Raw genomic sequence first — 20,557 nt, 5'->3', positions numbered from 1 at the left:
GCTCAAAGCGGGCTGTGGCTTGTGAGCAGTCAACAGGGACTGAAATAGCTGTCATTGCAGAGAGGTGGGCTGGAAATTAATAGAGACCACAGAGCTACCACAGATCACGCAGGAAAGCAGCATCCATACATGTCTTTGTGGTCATGCTGCATCCCAGGATTTCTGCTTCTCTTATCCTTCCTACTCAAGAGGAGGCCAGATGGCTGGTTGAGTCAAATTGTATTACTAAGAGGAAGCTTTTTGGTGTTTAGAGTCTTTTAGGTGCTTGAAGTAATATGGACTGGACTTCAAAGTCTGGTTATTTTGCTTCTCTTGATGTTTTTCTTATGTTTCGTAATTATGTGTAAGGTATGAAGTTTGTATCTCACTGCTGCTTCTATGGTTAGATACTTGTGAAGTGAAAGAACTTCATAAGAAGTGAAAATTTCCTTCTCCTCTAACCTTATCTCTGTTGTAGGACATCAAAGCCTCATAGTCTGAGTCTGGGAAGTTTATGGTGTTGAGAGGTAATGTTTTATGGTTTAGGCTTCTTGAGGCTGTTGTTTGGAGGACAATCAAAGTATCATAGTACCTGTCAGATGAAAGCCATGTCTGTACACACTCCACAGCACGAAGAGGAACACGGCCCTTCTCTTTGCCTAAGGGTAGGTAGCTTCAGTCTCACAAGCCTGTGCCCTATTCTGTGGGGAAGGACTTTGGAGTCTGAACTCAGTAGCTTGACAAGGGGATTGATGTGCTTTGTGATAATACAAATGTGACAATACTTGCTCCTATTGTGGGTAGTTTCTTGAAGAAATACAAAACAAGTATGTGAAATTGAGCACCACATCGATTTTTGTTTCTCAGAGGCGGTTGCCGTTGAATTCCGGGTAATGTAATAACGTTGGGAGAGACTGAAAAATATTTCCAAGTACAGCACCATTCTTCCTAGGAATCGTAAGGTATAAGCGGCAGGAGGGGAGAGGGGAGAAAAAGAGACCACAAAGCCCCTAGAAAAGCAGAAATGCTTGTTATAGCTTATGTGATTAGAAAATTGATTAAACTTTTTTTTTTCTACTGGTACTTTACCCTGCCACGATAATGTAGCCCTGTCTTTAGACAGCTGCTGTAGTGAATACACTGTGCTTACTTTCACAGGCTTGTTGAGTTGAAATTTAAAAAGGAAATTATAGTTATAAACAAAGGAACTTTACATTTGATGATTTGTAACACTCCAAAGGTTAAAGTAAATGTGTTTGTCTTGGTTACAGTAAGAGACTGTAAGTGCTTTAATCCTGAGTTACTGAGGATTACGTACTCAGTCTAAACTATTGACTTTAAAAATTGTATTAATAAGGAAAAATATTGCATATTAGAATAGCAAATTTTACTGATATTTGTGTTTCTGATGGCCTGTCTTTTTGGGAGAAAAAAAAAAAAAGTAAATTAAAAAATAGTAAATCTTATGTCTTAACCTTGTCAGTATCTTCATTTAGAAAACTTTAGTCGTAGACTGAGCTAAGAATATCGGACCTAAGCCAGAAAACAAAAGCCTGCTCCTTCTTGAGAAAAATAGAAAATAACTTGCATATTAGCTGTATTGTTTCTGATTATATATCAAAATGTTTGAATTTTCTGTACTTCTAAGAGCCGGTTTTTATTCTAACTCATTAAATAACCCAGCAAGCCATCTGGCATGTGCATGTGCAAAAGGAAGAAGAAATTTAGGCTTTTGATTAGTAACAATAGAAAATCCCCCAATCCTGCAGCTGAGCGTATGTTTCATGAAATTTTTTTAAACTCGCATGACTCAACTTCTAATGCTTAACTATTACCTACCATTTTTAAAGAGACTGATTAGCACTCCGATCTTGTTTGATCAGCTTAACTATTGCCACATCTTCATGGAAGAAAAGATGGGATTTGAGGGCCCGAGTTTATTTGATGTAGGGCAACATGTACACGCTGGTGAGTGGCAGGTGCCTCTTTTTGTTGCCGGGGAAGTGTGTCCACCAGCTGGGGCTTTCACTGGTGTTACCAGAATCTATTTGATATCTAACAGCAACATGAAAACCTGTGCAGAGATCATGTGTCCCCGCTTCGTTTTGACCCATGGCTTTTTTGATGGTATGATTTGATGGTGTAATTTCTTGGAGGACTACAAAGATGATTGAGGGAATGGAGCACCTCTCTTAATGAGGAAGGCCTGAGAGACCTGGGTCTGTTTAGTCTGGAGAAGAGAAGACTGAGAGGGGATCTCATCAATGCCTATAAATATCTAAAGGGTGGGTGTCAGGCGGATGTGGCCAGAGTTTTTTCAGTGGTGCCTGGTGACGGGACAAGGGGCAGTGGGCACAAACTGGAACACAGGAAGTTCTGTCTGAACATGAGGAAAAGCTTCTTTATTTTGAGGGTGACAGAGCACTGGATCAGGCTGCCCAGAGAGGTTGTGGAGTCTCCTTCTCTGGAGATACTCAAAACCCGCCAGGATGCGTTCCTGTCCAGCCTGCTTTAGGTGACCCTGCTTTGGCAGAGGGGTTGGACTAGATGTTCTTTAGACATCCCTTCCAGTCCTTACTATTATGTGATTCTGTAATACAGCTTTAGAAACGGATTTACTGAGGCAGGTATTAGTTGAGCAGGTTTTGATAACAGTGTTTTCTGAGTCAGACTGTGGGAAGCTGCTGCACCCTCTCAGCTCACTTTAAAATGCCATGTCTTACTCTGGCGTTAGGGGCAAGGTCTGGTTGTCAGCAGAAACATTCTGTTCACTTACGTGTGCTGATGTGACAGTGCTTCTGCCTGCACAGCCCAATGACCCCAGAGTTCGGCTGTTTACTGGGCGGTTAGAGAAGAGTTACTGCTCCTGCCACAGTTATATTCTTTGCAGCCCTTGAGGTTAACAGATGGAGGAGATGTTTTGGCAGCCTCCAGCACCTGGTGTTGTCTGCTGGTGTGTTGAACTCATTGTGAAGAAAAGAGAGGAAGCTATAGAGAATGGGGGTTAAATGCCAACCTGCTGCTTCTAAATTGTCAGGTATCTTCTAGTACAAAAGATGAAAATGGGATCTGAGTAAGCAGAATGGCTTGAAAACGCAGGGTACTGGAGGTTGGCACTGAAGATTAAGAAAGTCTGGGGTCTGCTATCCATGGGTGTTATGCTTATTAAAATGGATGAACCCCTGCTTGATGAGGAACTGATCTTTCAATGTAGCTGTTGAAATGCAGGGTCAAGGCAAAGACAGGTTATGGCATTAGAAATTTGGGTGTACGCAGGGGTAGTGTGGGTGGGGCAGAAGGCCATGAGCTGAGATGGATGGAAACAACCCATCCTGCGTCAAGACCTACAGCCAGTTGGAGGAACTCCTGGCTCAGGTACGTTCAAGATAGAGCAGCAGCCACTGGAGCAGGAGGTAAGGGGAGAGGCTCTTGAGACATGGGGAGTAGATGCTCTGAGAGACACTACTGGAGACATATGGCAGGGACAGACTTAGGTGACATAAGAGAGACTTTAGGACTATATAGGGCTTCAGAACAATGTGAGAGGCATCCCCAGGAGAGGACCAAAGCAGCATTTACGGGGCCCCAAGGTAGCCCCAGCACTATATATGCCCCATGGCTAACCTGCCTCACTCTTCTCCTGGACCACGTAGCTTTCCTCTTGGGACAGCGAGGCCCTGTGAGGAACCACTCCCCTAACCCACCCAACTTCCCTTCTGGACTGCAGCACTTCTGCTGAACAGTGAAGTCATGTAATTTGTAAAAATGCGCCTACATCCGTGTTGAAGATGTTTGGCCTCGAAGCTGTTAGTCTGGTATTAAACTGCAACAGTCAGGAGACTGTCGAAGCTGAGGGAGCCTTGGTAGCCACCGTCTTTGAGTGTGTTCAGTTTATAAAGCCTTTCCTTAATGCTGCATACTATAAATCTGCCAAATTCATGCACTGATCTTATACTGTGCTTTTTAAGTGTATAGTCAGAGAGTTTAGCTCCCCATTTGTTTCTTCCTCCTCTTATTCTTTCCCTTTGTTTGGAAATTTGGTCCTATCCTGTGCTACTTTGCAGCATCAAAATACCCTCCCAAAATCAGGAGGGAGAGGATCACAGGAGGAGGGACAGGAATAGAAGTACAACTGGAAATGTTGCCTGTGCACGCATGCAGAGGGAGCCCATTGAATATTTGTGCTCTTTAGCCAGGAAAACATTTTTTTTTTTTTTTTTTAAACTAAAAGATGCCAACAACTGAGATGGACGTTTAAATATAATTTTACAAAACATTGTGCCGATTTTAAGCTTTGTCACTTGTTTTATGTTAGCATATTACACTGGTACCAATAATACTGGCAGTGCAGAAATGAAAAATTAAAAAAAAAAAAAGAGAAACCCAAAAGCAAATGGTGAAAGAAGAAGTTGTGGTAGTGAGAAGCACCATCCTACCATGTTGGTAGTGCATCTCTCTTTAAATTCTTCCTTTGGACAATTCCTGTTAGTCCATATCCCCTGGTAAAGGTTTTATGCTTAAGTAGACTCTCAAACATTTTGTGTTGTGGGATAAGCAGTAGGAGCGAGGGACTAGCAGAGCTTTCTGGGCTATCAAAGGTGTGCCTGAGACTCATTAGCAGTAGCTGCCCAGTGCAACAAAAATTGTATGACAATACTGAGGACATAAAATGCTGCTACAGTTACTATTTTCTATAATAGATATGGTCATTACTTGATAACACAGCGCAGTAGCTGTCACAAACCATATTTCCTCTTAGAAAGACTGTAATTTTTCCCTTTTATAGTTCATATTTCAGTGCATTAGTGTGCTGACCATAATGACAGTGACTTTCTGAGTTAATTTTTTTTCTTCTTTTTGTAGTGGATTTGGTATAGAATATGAAACTGATTAAAATTAGTAAAATAGAAAAGTGAGAGAAAGCAGTTCAGTTTTTCCTTTTTCTTTCTGGTTGCTTTGACCACTTTCTGTTATTTGCCAGAAGTTTAGACAGTTTAGTGACTGTTTTTTAGGCACTTTTTGGTGAGTAACAGAGCTTTGCAGTCTTTACAGGTTGATGAATGAGTTGTTAGTCATCTCCTAGAGAGTCTCCACGTATTCCTGCAGAATATCTTTTGCTATAAAATGCTTCCTGCAGTAGCAGTGATTGCTTAAAATGTCTGTGCGTGGTGTGTCTGGACACACACGTCCTTTGTTCTTGAATGGAGAGCTCTCAGAAAAAGAGATGGAGGTCTGGAGATAGGGAATCTCCATGTTCTTTGGTTCCATGTGTTCCACCAGATGGGTGGCTCTGTGAAGTCTATGTTGTCATCTCTGGATGTGACAATTTATTTTCCACTGCATTTTACAGAAGTAATTAAAATGGGCCTGCCAGAGTTGCAGACTACCTCCAAAATGCGAAAATACTCTGGAGGAAATCTCAATCTCTGTCAAAAATAGAAGCGACCTCTTCACCTCTTCTTTCTAACAGCAAGATTGTGCATTTTTTAGTTTCTCTGGTGTCTTCACCACTTTGCACTACAACTTTTTTTCCTATGATGCTAGTAACTTTTGTGATTCTAAATGCTATTTAATGCTGGGTTTCATAAACATCCCCTAGCACTGATGTTCTGCACCCTGATGGGACTGCAAGGAAGTTGTGAAATAGGAAGGTTCTTGCGTAGCCACTTGTGTCCTTCATTGGCATAGAAATAACTCAAACTGGTGTGCTGCAGTGCCTGGGGACAACGGGATGACAAGTGAGATGAAAGTGGTATCTGATCAGTTGGAGCTAATGGCTTCAGTCAGTTATACTGGATTTCTTGTCTGATGAGGCTTGCTAACAGTATAAGCTGGTGAATCTAGTGTTCTTGTCCCAGAAAGGTGAGCGAGGTTTGAATGAGTCAGGTGTCCTGCTGCTGGTAGGGTTTAAGTTAAGCCGAGTTGTTAACAGAGTAAATGAATTCCTCGTGATATGGCTTGCTTAAAACACTTTTATGAAAAAGACTGTTAGCTAATTTTTGCTGGTAACTGCTCTTACTGATGTGTCTTAGGAATTACATTTTAATACATATAATTGCTTTTAAGAAAGTTTGAAACATATACTCTGTCACTAGGAAAAAAATCATAAGAAATCTCACTTTCCTTTATACAGAATGCATCAAAATCAAAGATGAAGAAAAAACAAACTAAAACCCAAGAAGCCAAAAAAATCTTGAAGAAGAAATTTAAAGTCAACACAAAAATAGTCTTTACGGAAGATGGAGAGGTAAGATCAATTCAACAGAACTATTTTTGTGGGAACTGCATTTATAGTTTCTATAAAGACAGAAATACTTTATATCTGTATAAAAAGACACGATTTTCAAAAGTGTGTGGCTTTTGTAATTGGTTTAAGTTTTGCAAAACTGTTCAGCTTCCATTTAGAATTCAATTCCACTGGGGAAAAAAAAAAAGAATGCTGAGCACTGACCTCTTCTCGTCTTTGTATGTGTAAGATACTTGTATGAGAGCTGTTAGTGGATGTACAGAACTGTACCTCTTTGCTGCCTATTATCTTTGGTGGAATCAAGAGCCTATTTTTTCTTTACAGAAATGTAAAACAATTTTCCTGTAGGCGTTTGCCAAAGCTCCCCCAAGTCTTGAGTTAACATACTGGAGTTAAAAGAAGTCCTTGGTTTTCTTTCCAGCATTCGCTATTTCTAGATTAAAAGCTTTGTTAGGAAAGCTAAGGAATTACCAAATTTTCACCTACTGGTGCTGATGTAGCAGTGCATTGAAATCTGCCAGTAAGTTAATTGAATCTTTTAATAGCCCCTGGAAAAATGTATTGATTTTATACTGAAAGGAACTATTGTGGATGATAGTCACTCTAGTGTTTCATTGTGGCGATAACCTCACTAGCAAGTCTCCATGCCCCATAAACTTTTCTAACATTTGATTTCACAGCTTCAGATGCTGTGTGCGTTGTTTTTCCATTTCCAGCATTAAGAAAAAAGTAGCACTTTTTTTCTTACTCTAGATTACTTTCAGTGAGGCAGAAACTGAAAGAGAGGTCACCTTTACAAGTATATAATTTGCTTTTGTGACCAAATAAAATAAAGCATTTTATATTGCAGGTGAAGGGACTATAGCCATATAATTACTGACATTAGACAAAATTTTATAGGTTTTAGAGGTTGCCTCATTGACTGGAAATTATACCTTCAGATATTTTTAGATATTCAGAAGCTGTTGTCTCATCATAAAATATGTATGCAAATGTTTTATGTATCTATGCAATGAAGCAAAAAGGAGTGAGGATAGAGAAAAAAAATAAGCATAAAGATTATAGTTCGAAAAGTAGTGCAGTAGAGAAAGGGTGGCTTGTTTAAGGAAACAAAGTTTGCATCTATGGATGTTGTTCCTGCTTTTTTTTTCTGAGCTGTCTAAAATTGCTTTAAAGTTTTACTCTTTTACTCTGTGTTCTTCTCTTTGATAAAATAAAACTCATTTTGGAAATGTATCTTTCTAGAAAATACAAATACACACACTCTGTTTTACAAAAGGAACTGGAAACAGCAGGTTGAGTTTCTCAGTATCCAAGTGAATAACACCTTGTGTGCATCAAGGAGTCCTAAACATGATTGGTTTAGCATTTGTATCTGAAAAACATTCTACATTTTCTGCCATAGTGTTTCTTCTTAAGAGTTACTGCTCTACCAGTCCATAAACAAGAATTATTTTGCAAAGACTACCGCTAGATGATATCTGCTCATATCCCAAGGTATAAGCTATTAAGTCATAAAATAGGTGGGGATATTTTTGGTGAATATGTAGTCTTTGTCTTCGCTTTTGAGTTTCAGATATTTAAGGGAAGCTGGATATGTTCAGCAGTCATCCGCAAGTCAAGCTTGAATCATCAAACATTTCCAATCCAGTTTTCATACAATAACCAGTAAAACCCTCCACATCTGTTCTCCTTGCTTCCCCCAAAACACGTTCCTGCAGTCGTGTACTGTATGATGAAGGCTTATCTCATTTTTCTCTCAGTTAACATGTTGGAATATTGATTGTTTACATGAAAACGTACTGTTTAGATTTACTAGTGGTTTCTTCTATTGCGTATATTTTGGAGAGTCATTTCTTAAAAGCAATTATCACTCTTATCCCAAAATGAGTAGCAAGATTATAAATTATCTGTTCCACTGGGAAAAGAGAGAAAAATAGGGGAAGAAGTTCAAGTGAATCCATTAAAAACTAATATGGTGTAATGGAGACATTATTTTCAAATACTCATTTTTTGAATAAATGTGATGTTAAATAAGGTATCTGAGTTCATGTTGTGGAGAAGTTTTTTTCCTTTGCAAATGGCCTTTTCATTTAGTCTAAAAAATAATTTATAATTAGGGCATCAAAACTCTGATGTGGAAAAATTATTCTAACCATTATTTTTCTTCTTGACGTGTATAATTCAGTTGGTGCAGCAGTGGCCACCTGTGCAAAAATCCAGTTTGGCAAAAGCAGATGAAGATGATGATGCCAGTGGTATCAACTTAGATAAAGCAAAAGAGATACTACGGGAAGAAGACAAATTTGACAAAGAAGAATACAGGAAGAAAATAAAGGAAAAACATAGGGTAAGTTGATTTCTACCTCAAGTTGAGTGTCTCTGAAATGTCTTCAGACTACCATTTGCTCAAAGTTCAGTATTACATTTCAGGTAGATGAAAGTGCTAACTTCTTGTATTGTTGTTAGTAGGACTATCAGAATTTATTTAATGAATTATTCAAGTAGTGTCATATAATTTTGGCTGTAATTTGAAATCTTGGGGATCTTCAGTCTGTCTTCTCTCTGGCATCATGGTTTTTTTGTAATTATTGAAAGTGCCAAGTTTCTTGTAACCAACCTTACTGCATTAGTGTTTTTCACATTATAACTCATTATTATCCTTTATGAAATGGAATAAACGAATGGTAGTCTGTCAAAAAGAGGGAAATATATTTAAAAAAAAAAGACTCCTGACTGAGGTACTGTGAAATGCATGTCTAGTTTTTAAGCCTGCCTTACTGCATTCAATTGTTGCATGCATGTTCAGATTTTTTATTTGTGGTTTAACAATTCGAGGTGAGAAATACTTCATATGGTAAATTCTATGTACATGATGAAGTATTTGTTTTCCTGATGTGCCACGTGACTTTTGAAATGGTCCTAGAAATAGTTTACTGCCCTAATACGCTCAAATTAAGGAGATGATACTTAAAAGGAAAGAAGGGCCAGGAAGGTGATAGGTGGGAGTTCAAGATTTACTTTGGTAGAACCTCATTTGCTTCCCCATTGTCTCAGTAGCCTTGTGGTTAAAGATGATTGATCCTCTGCCCTCACTTCAGAAGGCATTCAAGTTTGAGATACCAACTCAGTTTAGTTATTAAATAATACAGGCTATATAAACTAAGGATGCCACAGGTTGAATGTATTTCTGTTACTCTAACTTATTACTACATCATCCTTGATGTCTAGGGTTCTTGACAGTTGCTGCTTTGGAAATTGCTGTAATATTTGGGGAAATATGTCAAGTCCTGCTCTTTTGTCTCATCCAAGCAGAGACAAGCACTACCTCCTTTCTCTTGGGTCATGTTAACCTGGTCTAGTGATCAGAAGATTCACTCTTCCAAGATGATCTAGTGATTGGAGATCCGTTCTTCCAGTGACTCAAGCAGAAGCTACATTGTTACTATGCGGACCAGATATTATTTTCTTTTTCCTTAACAGAAAATGTGTAATTATCTAATTTCACACTATAGGGAGAAGTTCTATGGCATAATTTAAAAATCATAGATAAACATTATTTGAGCCATTTCAGCCATTGGTTTCTCACTAACATTTTTTTATTTTATTGCATTGTCAGTCCAACAAGTCATCAGTCCTTCATTAACAAAAGAACGCCTCACAGTAAAAAGGAATCATGTGGCCACTTTCACAGTGACTTCCCAATGGTATTTAAAAATTCTCCCATCTCATAAGGTTTCCTTTCCAAAAGGATAACATAATCACTCAGCACCAGATACTTAGTTGAGTTTAAATCTTTGGCTGGTATCTCAGCAATGCAAAGGAAGAGCAACTACCCAAGTTCATGTATTATGACTGTACTGCAGAAGCTTGATCAGGTTCCTGACCGTTGTCTGAATTTGCTATTAAAAGTTTGGTTGCGTATGTAAGCCTGATGGGCTAGTGATATAAGTTATTTCTTGGCCTCATTTGGAGGGAGAGGATGAAATCTAAAAGAGATTCATGTGTGTTACCCACAAAGGATATGAAAGCAAGAAAAAGACTAGGAGGCTTTCTCACCTTATTTTCACAACTTCAGATTTTGCATAAGTGCGGATGTCTTAGTGCCCCTTCTTGTGTCACTGAAAGAGGACCTCTTGAAAGTCACATACTTTCATTCCATCTTAGACATCCCCTCACTGGCGTTCAGCAGTGCCTTTTATACGAAGTCTTAAATCCATCACTTGTGACTCATTTCTTCTTTTAAAATCCTCCATACTTCACTATCAGCCAAAGTACATCATGGCTTAGCACAAACTCTGTTATCTGACCTTTACTTTCTGCAATACCACTAATTATTTCATTCCCATCTTGGTTTAAATTTCCTTCCCACAAGCTCACTGCTGTAGATCTTTGTCCATTTGACATATTTTCTAACAGCAGATGTGACAGCTCTCTGTTTCTTGGTTTTCCACCTTGGTTATGGAATTCTCCTACAACAGTCTCCTTCCTATCTTTTTGAAAAAAACATGGTTAAATTTTTCCTCTCTGCTTTGGCTTCAGATTTATTCAAGGTCTTTCCCTAACTTTTTTATCGATTAAACTTTCTCCTGTTCCTTCACTTCCAGCAGGTTTCAAATGTCTGTATCTTGATTCATATTTCCTCCTCTTAATTCCTTTTCTTCTTGCTGCAGGTGATGCTTAGTGTAGTTTCCTGGCTGTATGTTTGGCAGAAGATTGTTTTTTGGGGTTTTTTTGGCGGGTTTTTTTTTCTTTAAATCAATTTTTGAAACATCCTAAATCTACTAAAGTTATTATATAGGTAGATTAGAAGACCAGTAGAGACAAATGCATTTTCATTCTGTATAACCTGAATGTTTAGGTTTATAAACCTACATTGTTATAGAATGGTTAGGGTTGGAAGGGACCTCAAAGATCATTGAGTTCCATGTACATCAGTAATCAAAAAGTCCTCTGAAGCTGAATTGTAAGCTAATACCTGAAGTCGCTACAGTGGCTTTATAATGGTGACTTAGAATAACAAAATAGTTTACAGAAGGCTATGAAAGCATTTGTTGTTTTTGTCTGGTTTTTTTCTATCTTGCACATGCGTTCAGATTTTTATTTAGATTGTGAGTAGATGTAGAAGAAGCAATTTTTTCTATGAAGCTTTTAATTTTATAGGTCATCTTCCACTGAGAATCCCTCTTACGGTTTCTTCAGTATAGTCTTGAAGATTAGAGATCTTTGGAGGGGGGGGAAAGAACTTCTTAAAATCAAAACTTGAACAAAATAGTTGGGGGTTTTTTTAGGTGAATATGGCCTGTGAGCTTAATATGAACTTTCCTTGCGAAACCGTTTTGATGAAGAGCAAAACTATTCAGAAAGTGTCCACAGGCCATTGCTTTTAAATCCATTTGTGAGTGTCATTTAAATGAGCTCAGCTTTCAGTATGATCAGAAAAATGTTTTGGTGCATTTGTGAGATGCTTGGATTAGATGAGATGTGCGCTGCAGTGCCTTAAGGCTTGTGGAAACTTGCAAAGCATCTACGCTATAATTAGGCTCCCTTCATGAGTCTCACATTTTGTTATCCTCTCCTTCCTCTGCAAATGGGGAAAAATTGAAAATCAGGTGATTAAAAAAAAAAAAAAATCTGAGGTATAATTGTGATGTAATTAATACTTATTGAAGTTTTGGAAGCAAAGTAAATTTTAGCAGTTGAGCACAAGGGAAAGGGCAGTAACACTGATCAAGATTATGTAAAAAGAATTCTGCATTAATGGGTATTTAATGACAGCCCAGCGAGAGGTGTAGGTTTGAGCTCTTTTGAAATGTGTAAAATGTTATAAACAATGATAAAGAGAGAAGTGAATAAAGTATTCAGAACATGTTTTCGCACTCCATTTTTCAAGTTTTCAACTGAAAGTGCACTGTTGTTAGGAGAAAAATAGAGGCAGAGAGGGATTCATCTCGCTTCTTAATAACCTCTCTTTCTGTATACTAACCCAAGCTCAGAAAAATGCCCATTGGTGCTGAAGGAAAAAATGAATAGGAGCCTTATTTCTTACCTCACTTTCCAGCAACTAAGATATGCTGTGAACTTGGGGTGATCAATGTGAAAAGATGGCTAGAAGTATTTATTTTATTTTATTTGGGAGGTATTAGTAGCAAACAAATCGAGGGTGTCTGACACTGGAAGCTGCAGGTTATACCTCCCTGGAAGAAATTAAACAACCATGGCTGCAGGGGTATGACAGCAGTCAGACGTTGGGTTGCAGGGGGATCTTTCAGAAGACACTGCTGTTGCTGGGAGGAAACTGTTTTGTAGCCCTTGTGCTAATGAAATGGTGCTGATTTGTACCACCTGAAATCCAAAGTTATGATCTCTTAGTTTTGCTCATACAGTTTTTAATTCTGTAGAAAATACATAACTATTTCAGAAACTGTATGAAACAAAGTATCTCAGTTTGGTTTGTCTCCCATTTCCTAAATGCATTTGTTAATGGGAGAGTGGATAGTTTTAACGAGGAGGATACACTGATAGTTCATCCTTTGTTTATTCGCTCTCCCAAATATTACTACTTAAGTAAGAGGAAAGTCTTCGTACCAGACTTTACAGAAAGACTTTTATAAAATAAAAAACTTACAGTTTCAGAAAGAGTATACTCACCCCAGTGAATTTATTCAATATAACTTTCCGATTAAAATTCATGCCTGAAAATGGAAGATTGCAGGCTGGTAAGGGAAGCCAGTTCCCTTGGATTTCAACCCAGGGGGGTTCCCCTGCAGGTCTGTGGGACGGAGGCTGCCCCTGTTCCAGGTTACAGCCCAGCCAGGCTGCACATGTACCGCACGGATGCGCACACGCCATCCACACGTGGGAAGCCACAGAGACAAGAGTGGCAGAAAAGATGAATGCAGGCAGCACTCGCATGAACATGAACAAGCAGCACAAGCTTATTCCTTCTTGTTGATCAGGGCTGACGTTTGGTAGCAGAACTATGAACGCCCTCGCTCCCTTGATGCACAAGCACGCTCACATTCACCCTTCTCTTAATAGCGTGGGCCCTAAGTTGGTCTGATATCCACACTCACACCACTGAGCCCTTACCCAGTCACTGTCCTTGACTGTGGGTTTTTCCAGGTGCTGGTCTTTCTGCACAGTCTCACAGTGCCTTTCAAATATTCTGTAGTAAGTTTGCTCTCTCCCATGAGCCTGATAAACACAGATAACCTTGCTTCTCCTGTTCTTATCAGTTACAAAGTTCTGTGTGAACCTTCTCAAGGTTGTGCTTGTGTGGTTCCTTTAGTGTTCATCTATCAGTGACTTAGGAGTTTGGGTCTGTTGTCATTGTCTGCCTTACTGCTCATTACGGTTAGTGTATGTGGTGTTCAGTTTATAATTTTTTCTCCTTCTCATCTTTGTCTCACTGTTAACAGGATATCCTTACAAACCACATTATTACATTCAAGGTATCCCTAGAGAGACAATCCAGGTAGATTTAAACATGGAGTTCAAAAGGAGTATTTTCTAATAATTTTTGCATCTGTATATGTGGGGGAAAGCAGGAGAGAGACTGAAACTTTATTAATTTTATATTAATTCAGTTCTTTAGAATCTGGAAAGGATGCTTCCTCCAAGGAAGAAAAATGGAGTTATGGTACTAGGGATGATATAACAGTGCTGAGTTCTGAGTTAAAAAGCCTGAAGATTTCTGGGGGCATTTAGAGAAATAAAAGGTACTGTACAGCTATATAGGGTATCTGGCATGCTTGGAGAGGGCACTTGGAGAGCTATGGTCGTCCCATGATGACTTAAAATCTGATGTATTGAATTTATCCAATGAAAGATGCATTTGATATATGAACTTGAAAAAAGAGACATACATTTACTTATCAAGGAAGAATTCTTTTCCTGTGTAACCTGCAGTTGGCCAAAGATTAGAATCAACTGTGAGTTTATTTTTAAAACCAGTAATGCTGGTAATTTTAACTAGTAGGAGAAGAATGGTGTAACCAAATCAGTTAAGATGTCAGCTGATATTTGTAGTGGCTTATTTTTCCTTTGTGTATCTTGTGCCACACTGCATTCCTTGGGAATTACTTCCCCAAATAGCCTTTGTCTCTGTCCTACCTCCAGCTCCTGCTGCAATCCTCACCCCATGCCTTGACTGGGCAACCCCATGGTTGGCCGAGCCGTGGCCCAGATGGGACAGCTCTCGGGGCAGAATGTCCTGTGCCTTGTCCCTTCCTGTGGCAGCCCCCCTCCAGCTGGAGCTCTAAGCTCTGTCTTGCTCCCAGTCCTGCTTTTGAAAGAGATTTCTATTGATGACGGAGTAGTTATGATTTAAACTTGTTTGGATTTATATATTTATAAAATAATGCTAAAAGTACTTTTAACATATTGTAATAAATCATTTAATACTGTGTATAACAGTTCAAGAAAAGACATCCCCCCAGGGTTTTTCTTTACATTAATCAAATTTTCAGTCGTGATTAAAAAAATTATATGCAATTAATGAAAAGAAAAATAGGTGCTGTACAGTGCAAACCATTCAGTATGCTGGAAGATAAATGCACCCGTGAAAAATAGAATTTGTAGTTTGAAATCAATCAATACGTTCATTCTGAGGAGAGATTGCATCATATTTCAAAGGAAATAATATGAAGGGAAAAAAAAATCTCAGTTGCAGTATTATGCCCTTTATTAAGTAAAGCACTTGAATAGTCCTTCACTTTGAGGTGAAATTTGTCAGATTTCAGTGTAATTGTACAGTTGGTTTAATGTGGTGCTGGGTGAGGATGATAAAATTCTCTCACGTAAAGAGAGTGCCAGCATAGGAGCAAAATATAAAGGGAAGAGGCTGCTGCTCAGAGGAGCGTTTAGCTAAACTGCAAAGAAGAAAAGTATTCGAGATGGAGAGATGTGTAAAATAAATCAAGAGAGTATTACTTTCTTAAAAAGCCTACCTGAGCCCTTTCACAGCTATTGTGTGCCGGCAGTGCCGCTGTTGTGTTCCAGGTGCAGAGCTATTAAGATAAGGGGGATGGACGCTGACAAGAGGGATGACAGGCGTCCCTTTGCAGCCCTAGCAGCAGCCTCCCTCCGGCCTCGCTGTGCTGCTGGCGGAGGCAAGGGCTTGCTCCTTGTTTGCTTTTCTCTCACTTCTACAGCTGGATGAGCTACACTTAAAGCTTGGAGTGCCCTTGGATGTTTTCTAAGCGTTTTCCATCCAAATCAGAGTTATTGGCCTCATCCTGTTGATGGGAAAAATAAGAAAATGAAATAACTGTGAGTAGGTTTGTTGTGTACACCCTCATCTGAAAATGCAGCTGTGAGTGGAGGCTGCAGGAGCGCAGATTTAACTTAAATTCATCTAAGGGGGAGTTGCAGCCTTAGCGCTGTAAGCGAGCTTCCACGCCAGGCTGCTTGTCCTGCTGGAGGATGTAATGGGCCAACTGCCCCAAATGCAGGTCTCTACCTGTCATGGGTCCTTGAGGCAACCTGGCAGCTTCTGATGGGAGCTGCAGCCTTCCTTGCTGGGTCTGGGGTCCTGCTGGGTACCTGCATGGGCAGGTGCAGGCGGCCACAGGGGTTTCTGCCTTCTCTCTCTCAGATCTGGTGGATGGGACCTGGGTGTTTTGTTGAGAGCGACTGCAGTGAAAGAGCTCAGGAGTCTGTGACCTGTCTCGATTATAGATTCCCACTCTTCAATGGTGTCATCCTTTCAAGACTGAAAGCAGTAACAGAATCAGACGAAGTGCATCTTCATTGGTCTTTTTCCTCTACTTCTCTATAGAAAATGCTAGTGTGTTCTGCATTGCAACTCCCATTGACTTTGACATTAAGATTTTAGTTTACAGCTTTAAACGTTACCTTTAAACGCCATTAACTAACTTAATTACTGATGTGATTATGTTGAAAGTGTCTTTTGAGTAATTAGGGCTACCTTTACCTCTGCCTCTGTGTGTTTGTGTATATATATATAGAGTGAGATGAAAGGGTTTGTAAATTCATTTGAAAGAATCCCTTTGGTTTCCGTAGGTTTAGAATCTGGCTCAGCTGCTATTTGCACGCAAAAAAGATGGTTACTGGAATGCCTCTGTATTTTAATGACTGTGATTTAACACCTTTCTTATTGGAAGGCTGTTTGTCAGAACCAAACTGTGTGTATACAGGTGTCCTAGCTTGTGTCCCTTTCCTTCTTGGTCAATGAACATCCCAAATTGCTTCTGTGGCAATAAATATGTATTAAACATACGTATGTTTAAACCAGATGGCTCGCTTGCCAGCTTTAAAAAAAAAAAAAATTCTATCCTTAAAACTTGTTCAGTGTGTTCGGATGTTAAATGGAAAGGAATAATTTTCAATTTTGTCAACTGGTTTCCTGTGTTGGTTTTGTTCTAGCAATGTCCTTTTAAGGGTCAGTTTCTGTTAGTTTGTGTTTTCGTCTTTTAAATGGGAATGTCGTTTTTTTCCAACCACCTCTAAGACTTCTTCCACTGCTTATTTAATGTTTAAGACTGTCACGGTGCTTTACTTCACATGCTTTTGCTGCCACACTTTTCCTGTGTTGTCTTAAATAGATCATACTAGGAAACCATGTTTCAGTTTCACTACTTATAAAGTAAACATCAGCTGGTAACATCAACTCTAGAGATGAGGTTTACATCATTATGTTTATAAAGTATGTTGCTTGAAGAGGTTGTTTAATAGATTTCTAAAACCAAACACAAAATAATAAAAAATATTTTGCTTTCTTCCTCTGAAGGTATTAAGATTTGTTTATTTAATAGTAACCAATTTTGTACTTACTTTCCAGATTTTAAAAAAAATATATTCAAAGAAATACTAATAAGTTAATTCCATTTTATCTTTCAGTTGGGATTGTTGTTTTGTTGTGGTGGTTGGAATGTTGCTTGCATGTAGATGATTTGCTAATCTCTATGACAAGTCAAATATTAAACTACACAGCAATTTAAAATGGAGCAATGGCCAAAAAGTGTTTGTGGAAACAGAATTTTCTTACTCGGTGTGTATTCAGTCCTCCCTCATTCTGTTTATTTTTAAGTAGCTAATAAATAGTTCTCATTAATTCTAGTTTTTCTTCCATCCACCTATGCAGAGCAAAACCACTATGGAATAGGGCACAGTCTGATTCTGTGTTGGCTCGTGTGTGTTGACTGTGTAGCTATAAGTTAGTAATGTTGCTTCGTGGGCTGCTCCCATATTTATCAGAGCTGGATTTTCAGATACCGAGTTGCTTGCAAGCTGAACAGTTGATAATAATGATCAAAACATATTTTGCATGTAAGCAGCACAAACTTGGTGTGAAATCTAAGAGAAGACAAATGTGGGATACCACAGTGCCAATTATTAAGTCTCTTTTCAGAGCGTATTTGTGCTTTAAAATTTGGATGGAAACCAGCTCTTGAATACAATGATGCCTGTACATAAGAGATGCTATGAATGTTTGAGCAGCTGTGTGTGTATTTTCTGCAGCACAGCTGACTGCCCCTGACTGTGTCCCACTAAATAACAAGAGATATTAAAATACTGAGGTATGGTATCAGATACCGGTATCAACTCAGCTGTATTTGCAAATAACAGCCAAATTTTTCCAGGTGACAAAGTGCTTTATTCCAAACCTTAGCCACCTCTAAGAACTGTTGTGTGGTAGACCATTACTTCAGCTGTTAAATAGAATAGGTTCATAGCTCCAAATTACTGCATCAGTATGTAAAGGATCAATTATTAAAAAAGCAGCATTAAAATCTTTGATCAAAACCTGTGGGAGTTCTTGGACATTTAAATAATGATGAGTCAGATGAACGTGAAATTTTTTCAGGAAATATGTTTGCCATAGACTTTTTTTAATGCCCTAAGAGCTAACTGTGCCATAAGATGCATTAGTTGTATTGAGTGAAACTATTTGCCTTTAGGTAAGCTAATAGAAGAGGTCAGTGAAATTTTAAAATTGCTGGATTTTATTTTTTTTATAACTAAAAACTGGGGTTTAGCCTGTCATTATATGCATCTTTCACATATTCCTAACCTCACCAACTAGAGAGAGCTGCCATGCTATTATTTTAATTTTTTTGCCTCAACTTGAGAACATGGAATGTAAATGTTAGAATATTTCTTTTTAATAAATTTGTTGGAGTCTTGAGGGAGAAGTAAAAGGCATATGAGGTTTTTTTTTAAAACCCAACAGTGAAAGAAAGAGGAAATATGAGTGTGAAAAGAAGCCGGTGGCAGACTTCTTAACATCAGAGTTAAGAAAAGCAAGTGGCTTTTCCATATATTAGAAGGAGTTTTATCCATGTTTTTGGGTCCTTGTTAGGCAGAGGTGGTTCTGTGGTTGGTTCTAATGCAGGAAGGGTAGAACAGTTCAATAACCATAACTGTTCTTTGTTTAGCTGAAAGCCAGATGATTTAGCCTTTTTACATGATAATGACTAAATAATCTCATCCCTGTGATTACTGAGGTTACTTACTTCTTGAGATTGCTTAGTTTTGGTCTAAAACAGGCTGGAAGCAGTTTCTTTGGAGTTAAGCTACATCAAATTATTACACTGATTTTTTTTGAGTTAAACTTCTCTGTGTTGATAGCCAGGAAGGGACGTGACCAGATCTTTCAGCTGTGAAGAAGGTGCTATATGGGTGCAAAGGAGAACTATTGAATATAAATGGAATAGGAAATATGGATGCTTGACTTCAGCATTGTATATAAAAGAGAATTTAATCAGATTGGAGTGTTTTAGAGCTTTATCTGACAGCCTCATGATGCTGTGTTATGAAGTTATTCTATAACAGTATCAGCCAGTAATATATATATATATATAAGTATTCATATCTTGAAACGTAATCTTTTGTTTTCCTGCCCTAGTAAATTGGATATTTTATCTCTAAATTATGTGTTATTTTACAGGTAATGATTTATAGCCTGATAGAACAGTGAGAAAATCTGGCTTTCTTACTGTGTTACACTTTTGATATTCCAAGAAAATCCAGACTTTCCTGTTTTTTCCTGTGTGTGAAAACTAATGTTAGATGGCTTAGTAGGTACAGATATTTACAGACCTGTCCATAGATGAACAGAATATATTCACATGAAATAAATCATATCGAACTGTTTGAATGGTTCAACTTTGCCTCATTTGATTACTTTTTACAGCTGTCTTACAGTACCTTCTCCATGGATGTTCTGCATGGGCCCATATTTCTTCATAGCAGTAGCAATGTGAGAATGAATGACATCGTAGTTAAAACACTCCTCCGAGTCTTTGGAGACTTTGTGTCTCTGGCGGTGCTGTAGCATTTCTTTGTAACCTGAGGGCAGGTAGTTAATTTCTGGGTTTTATGCAGTCGTATAAAAGGGCAGCGGAGTGGTTGGAGTGCATTAGCTGTGGTCCTGAAGGCTGCTTTGTAGTGTGGAACTCGGCAGAAGTGAGCCTGATTAGGGCATTAGCTTCTGAAATGCACTTCTAATTCCAATGCAGTGATAATATAGATGTACCCTATGCAAAATCTGCTTTGGTTTTTCATTGACAAGGAACCAAGTGCCTTCTCTCTTCCTCAAAAAAAACCACAACGGTCTTGACGGCATCTCTTGACCATTATTTTAGTACTCCTGATTTCAGTCTCTGCACCTATTAACTTGTGTTATATCTTCTCGTGTCTTTACCGTTCTTTAGAGACGTACGTGTATTATGCTGTCTGACGTACTCCTCTTCTACAGCATTGTCAATCTCCTGCTTTCATAGCCTGTTTTTCAGTGCTCTGTTGTAAATCCCTTGAGCAGGAACTTTGCTGCTATCCTGGCTTAAGCCTGTGGCTGTAGTTAAGACACTGCCTTTTCAAATACCATAGAATTTTTCTATCTGAAATTTTCTGGACTATCCAATTTAAAAGCTGCTTTATCCTGCTTTGTAATATCTGGTGTGTTGCTTTCTAGCTCTGTTCAATTCCACTTTGTGTTTTTTATGACACTTGCCCAATAAATTGTTCAAAAGAAACTGAATTTAGACATCAGTTTTGAAATTCTTGGTGGCTGTGCTCTCCTTTTCCCAGGTCTGCACTCAAATACGCTGCTTTTCCAAGCAGTGTTGTGTGGTACCTACCAATATGCTTTGGTGGCATCATTGTGATGCTTTGGCACTAGGAGTGCTGGGGCTGTAGCTTTCTCCTTACCCCCATGAGTGAGCTGAAATATGATTCTTCTTCAGCCTTCACAGTGCCGACCTGTTGCCCCTGGGCTGATGTTAAAGTAATGTCCCCTTTTATGTGGACTTGGTTCTAAGTGTGCTGATGCAGGAATGGCCTATATTCCTCAAAGAAACTGAGACT

At 38.7% G+C, this 20,557-nt stretch overlaps 1 protein-coding gene across 2 annotated transcripts in view; it reads left to right on the top strand.

Annotated features, from left to right (window-relative positions):
• The window catches only part of DDX10 (DEAD (Asp-Glu-Ala-Asp) box polypeptide 10), a 184,870-nt gene that overhangs the window by 111,517 nt on the left and 52,796 nt on the right, over positions 1-20,557 (top strand). For both annotated transcript variants that reach the window (XM_014966204.1, XM_014966203.1), the window contains exons 15-16: positions 6,113-6,226; positions 8,415-8,576. In XM_014966204.1, coding sequence (XP_014821690.1) covers positions 6,113-6,226; positions 8,415-8,576 — 276 coding nt within the window. The remainder of the gene's footprint in view (positions 1-6,112; positions 6,227-8,414; positions 8,577-20,557) is intronic.

Source organism: Calidris pugnax, unplaced genomic scaffold (genome assembly GCF_001431845.1).
Source record: "Calidris pugnax isolate Ruff unplaced genomic scaffold, ASM143184v1 scaffold20, whole genome shotgun sequence".
Classification (NCBI taxonomy): domain Eukaryota; kingdom Metazoa; phylum Chordata; class Aves; order Charadriiformes; family Scolopacidae; genus Calidris; species Calidris pugnax.
This window is presented reverse-complemented; position numbering and strand designations above follow the sequence as displayed.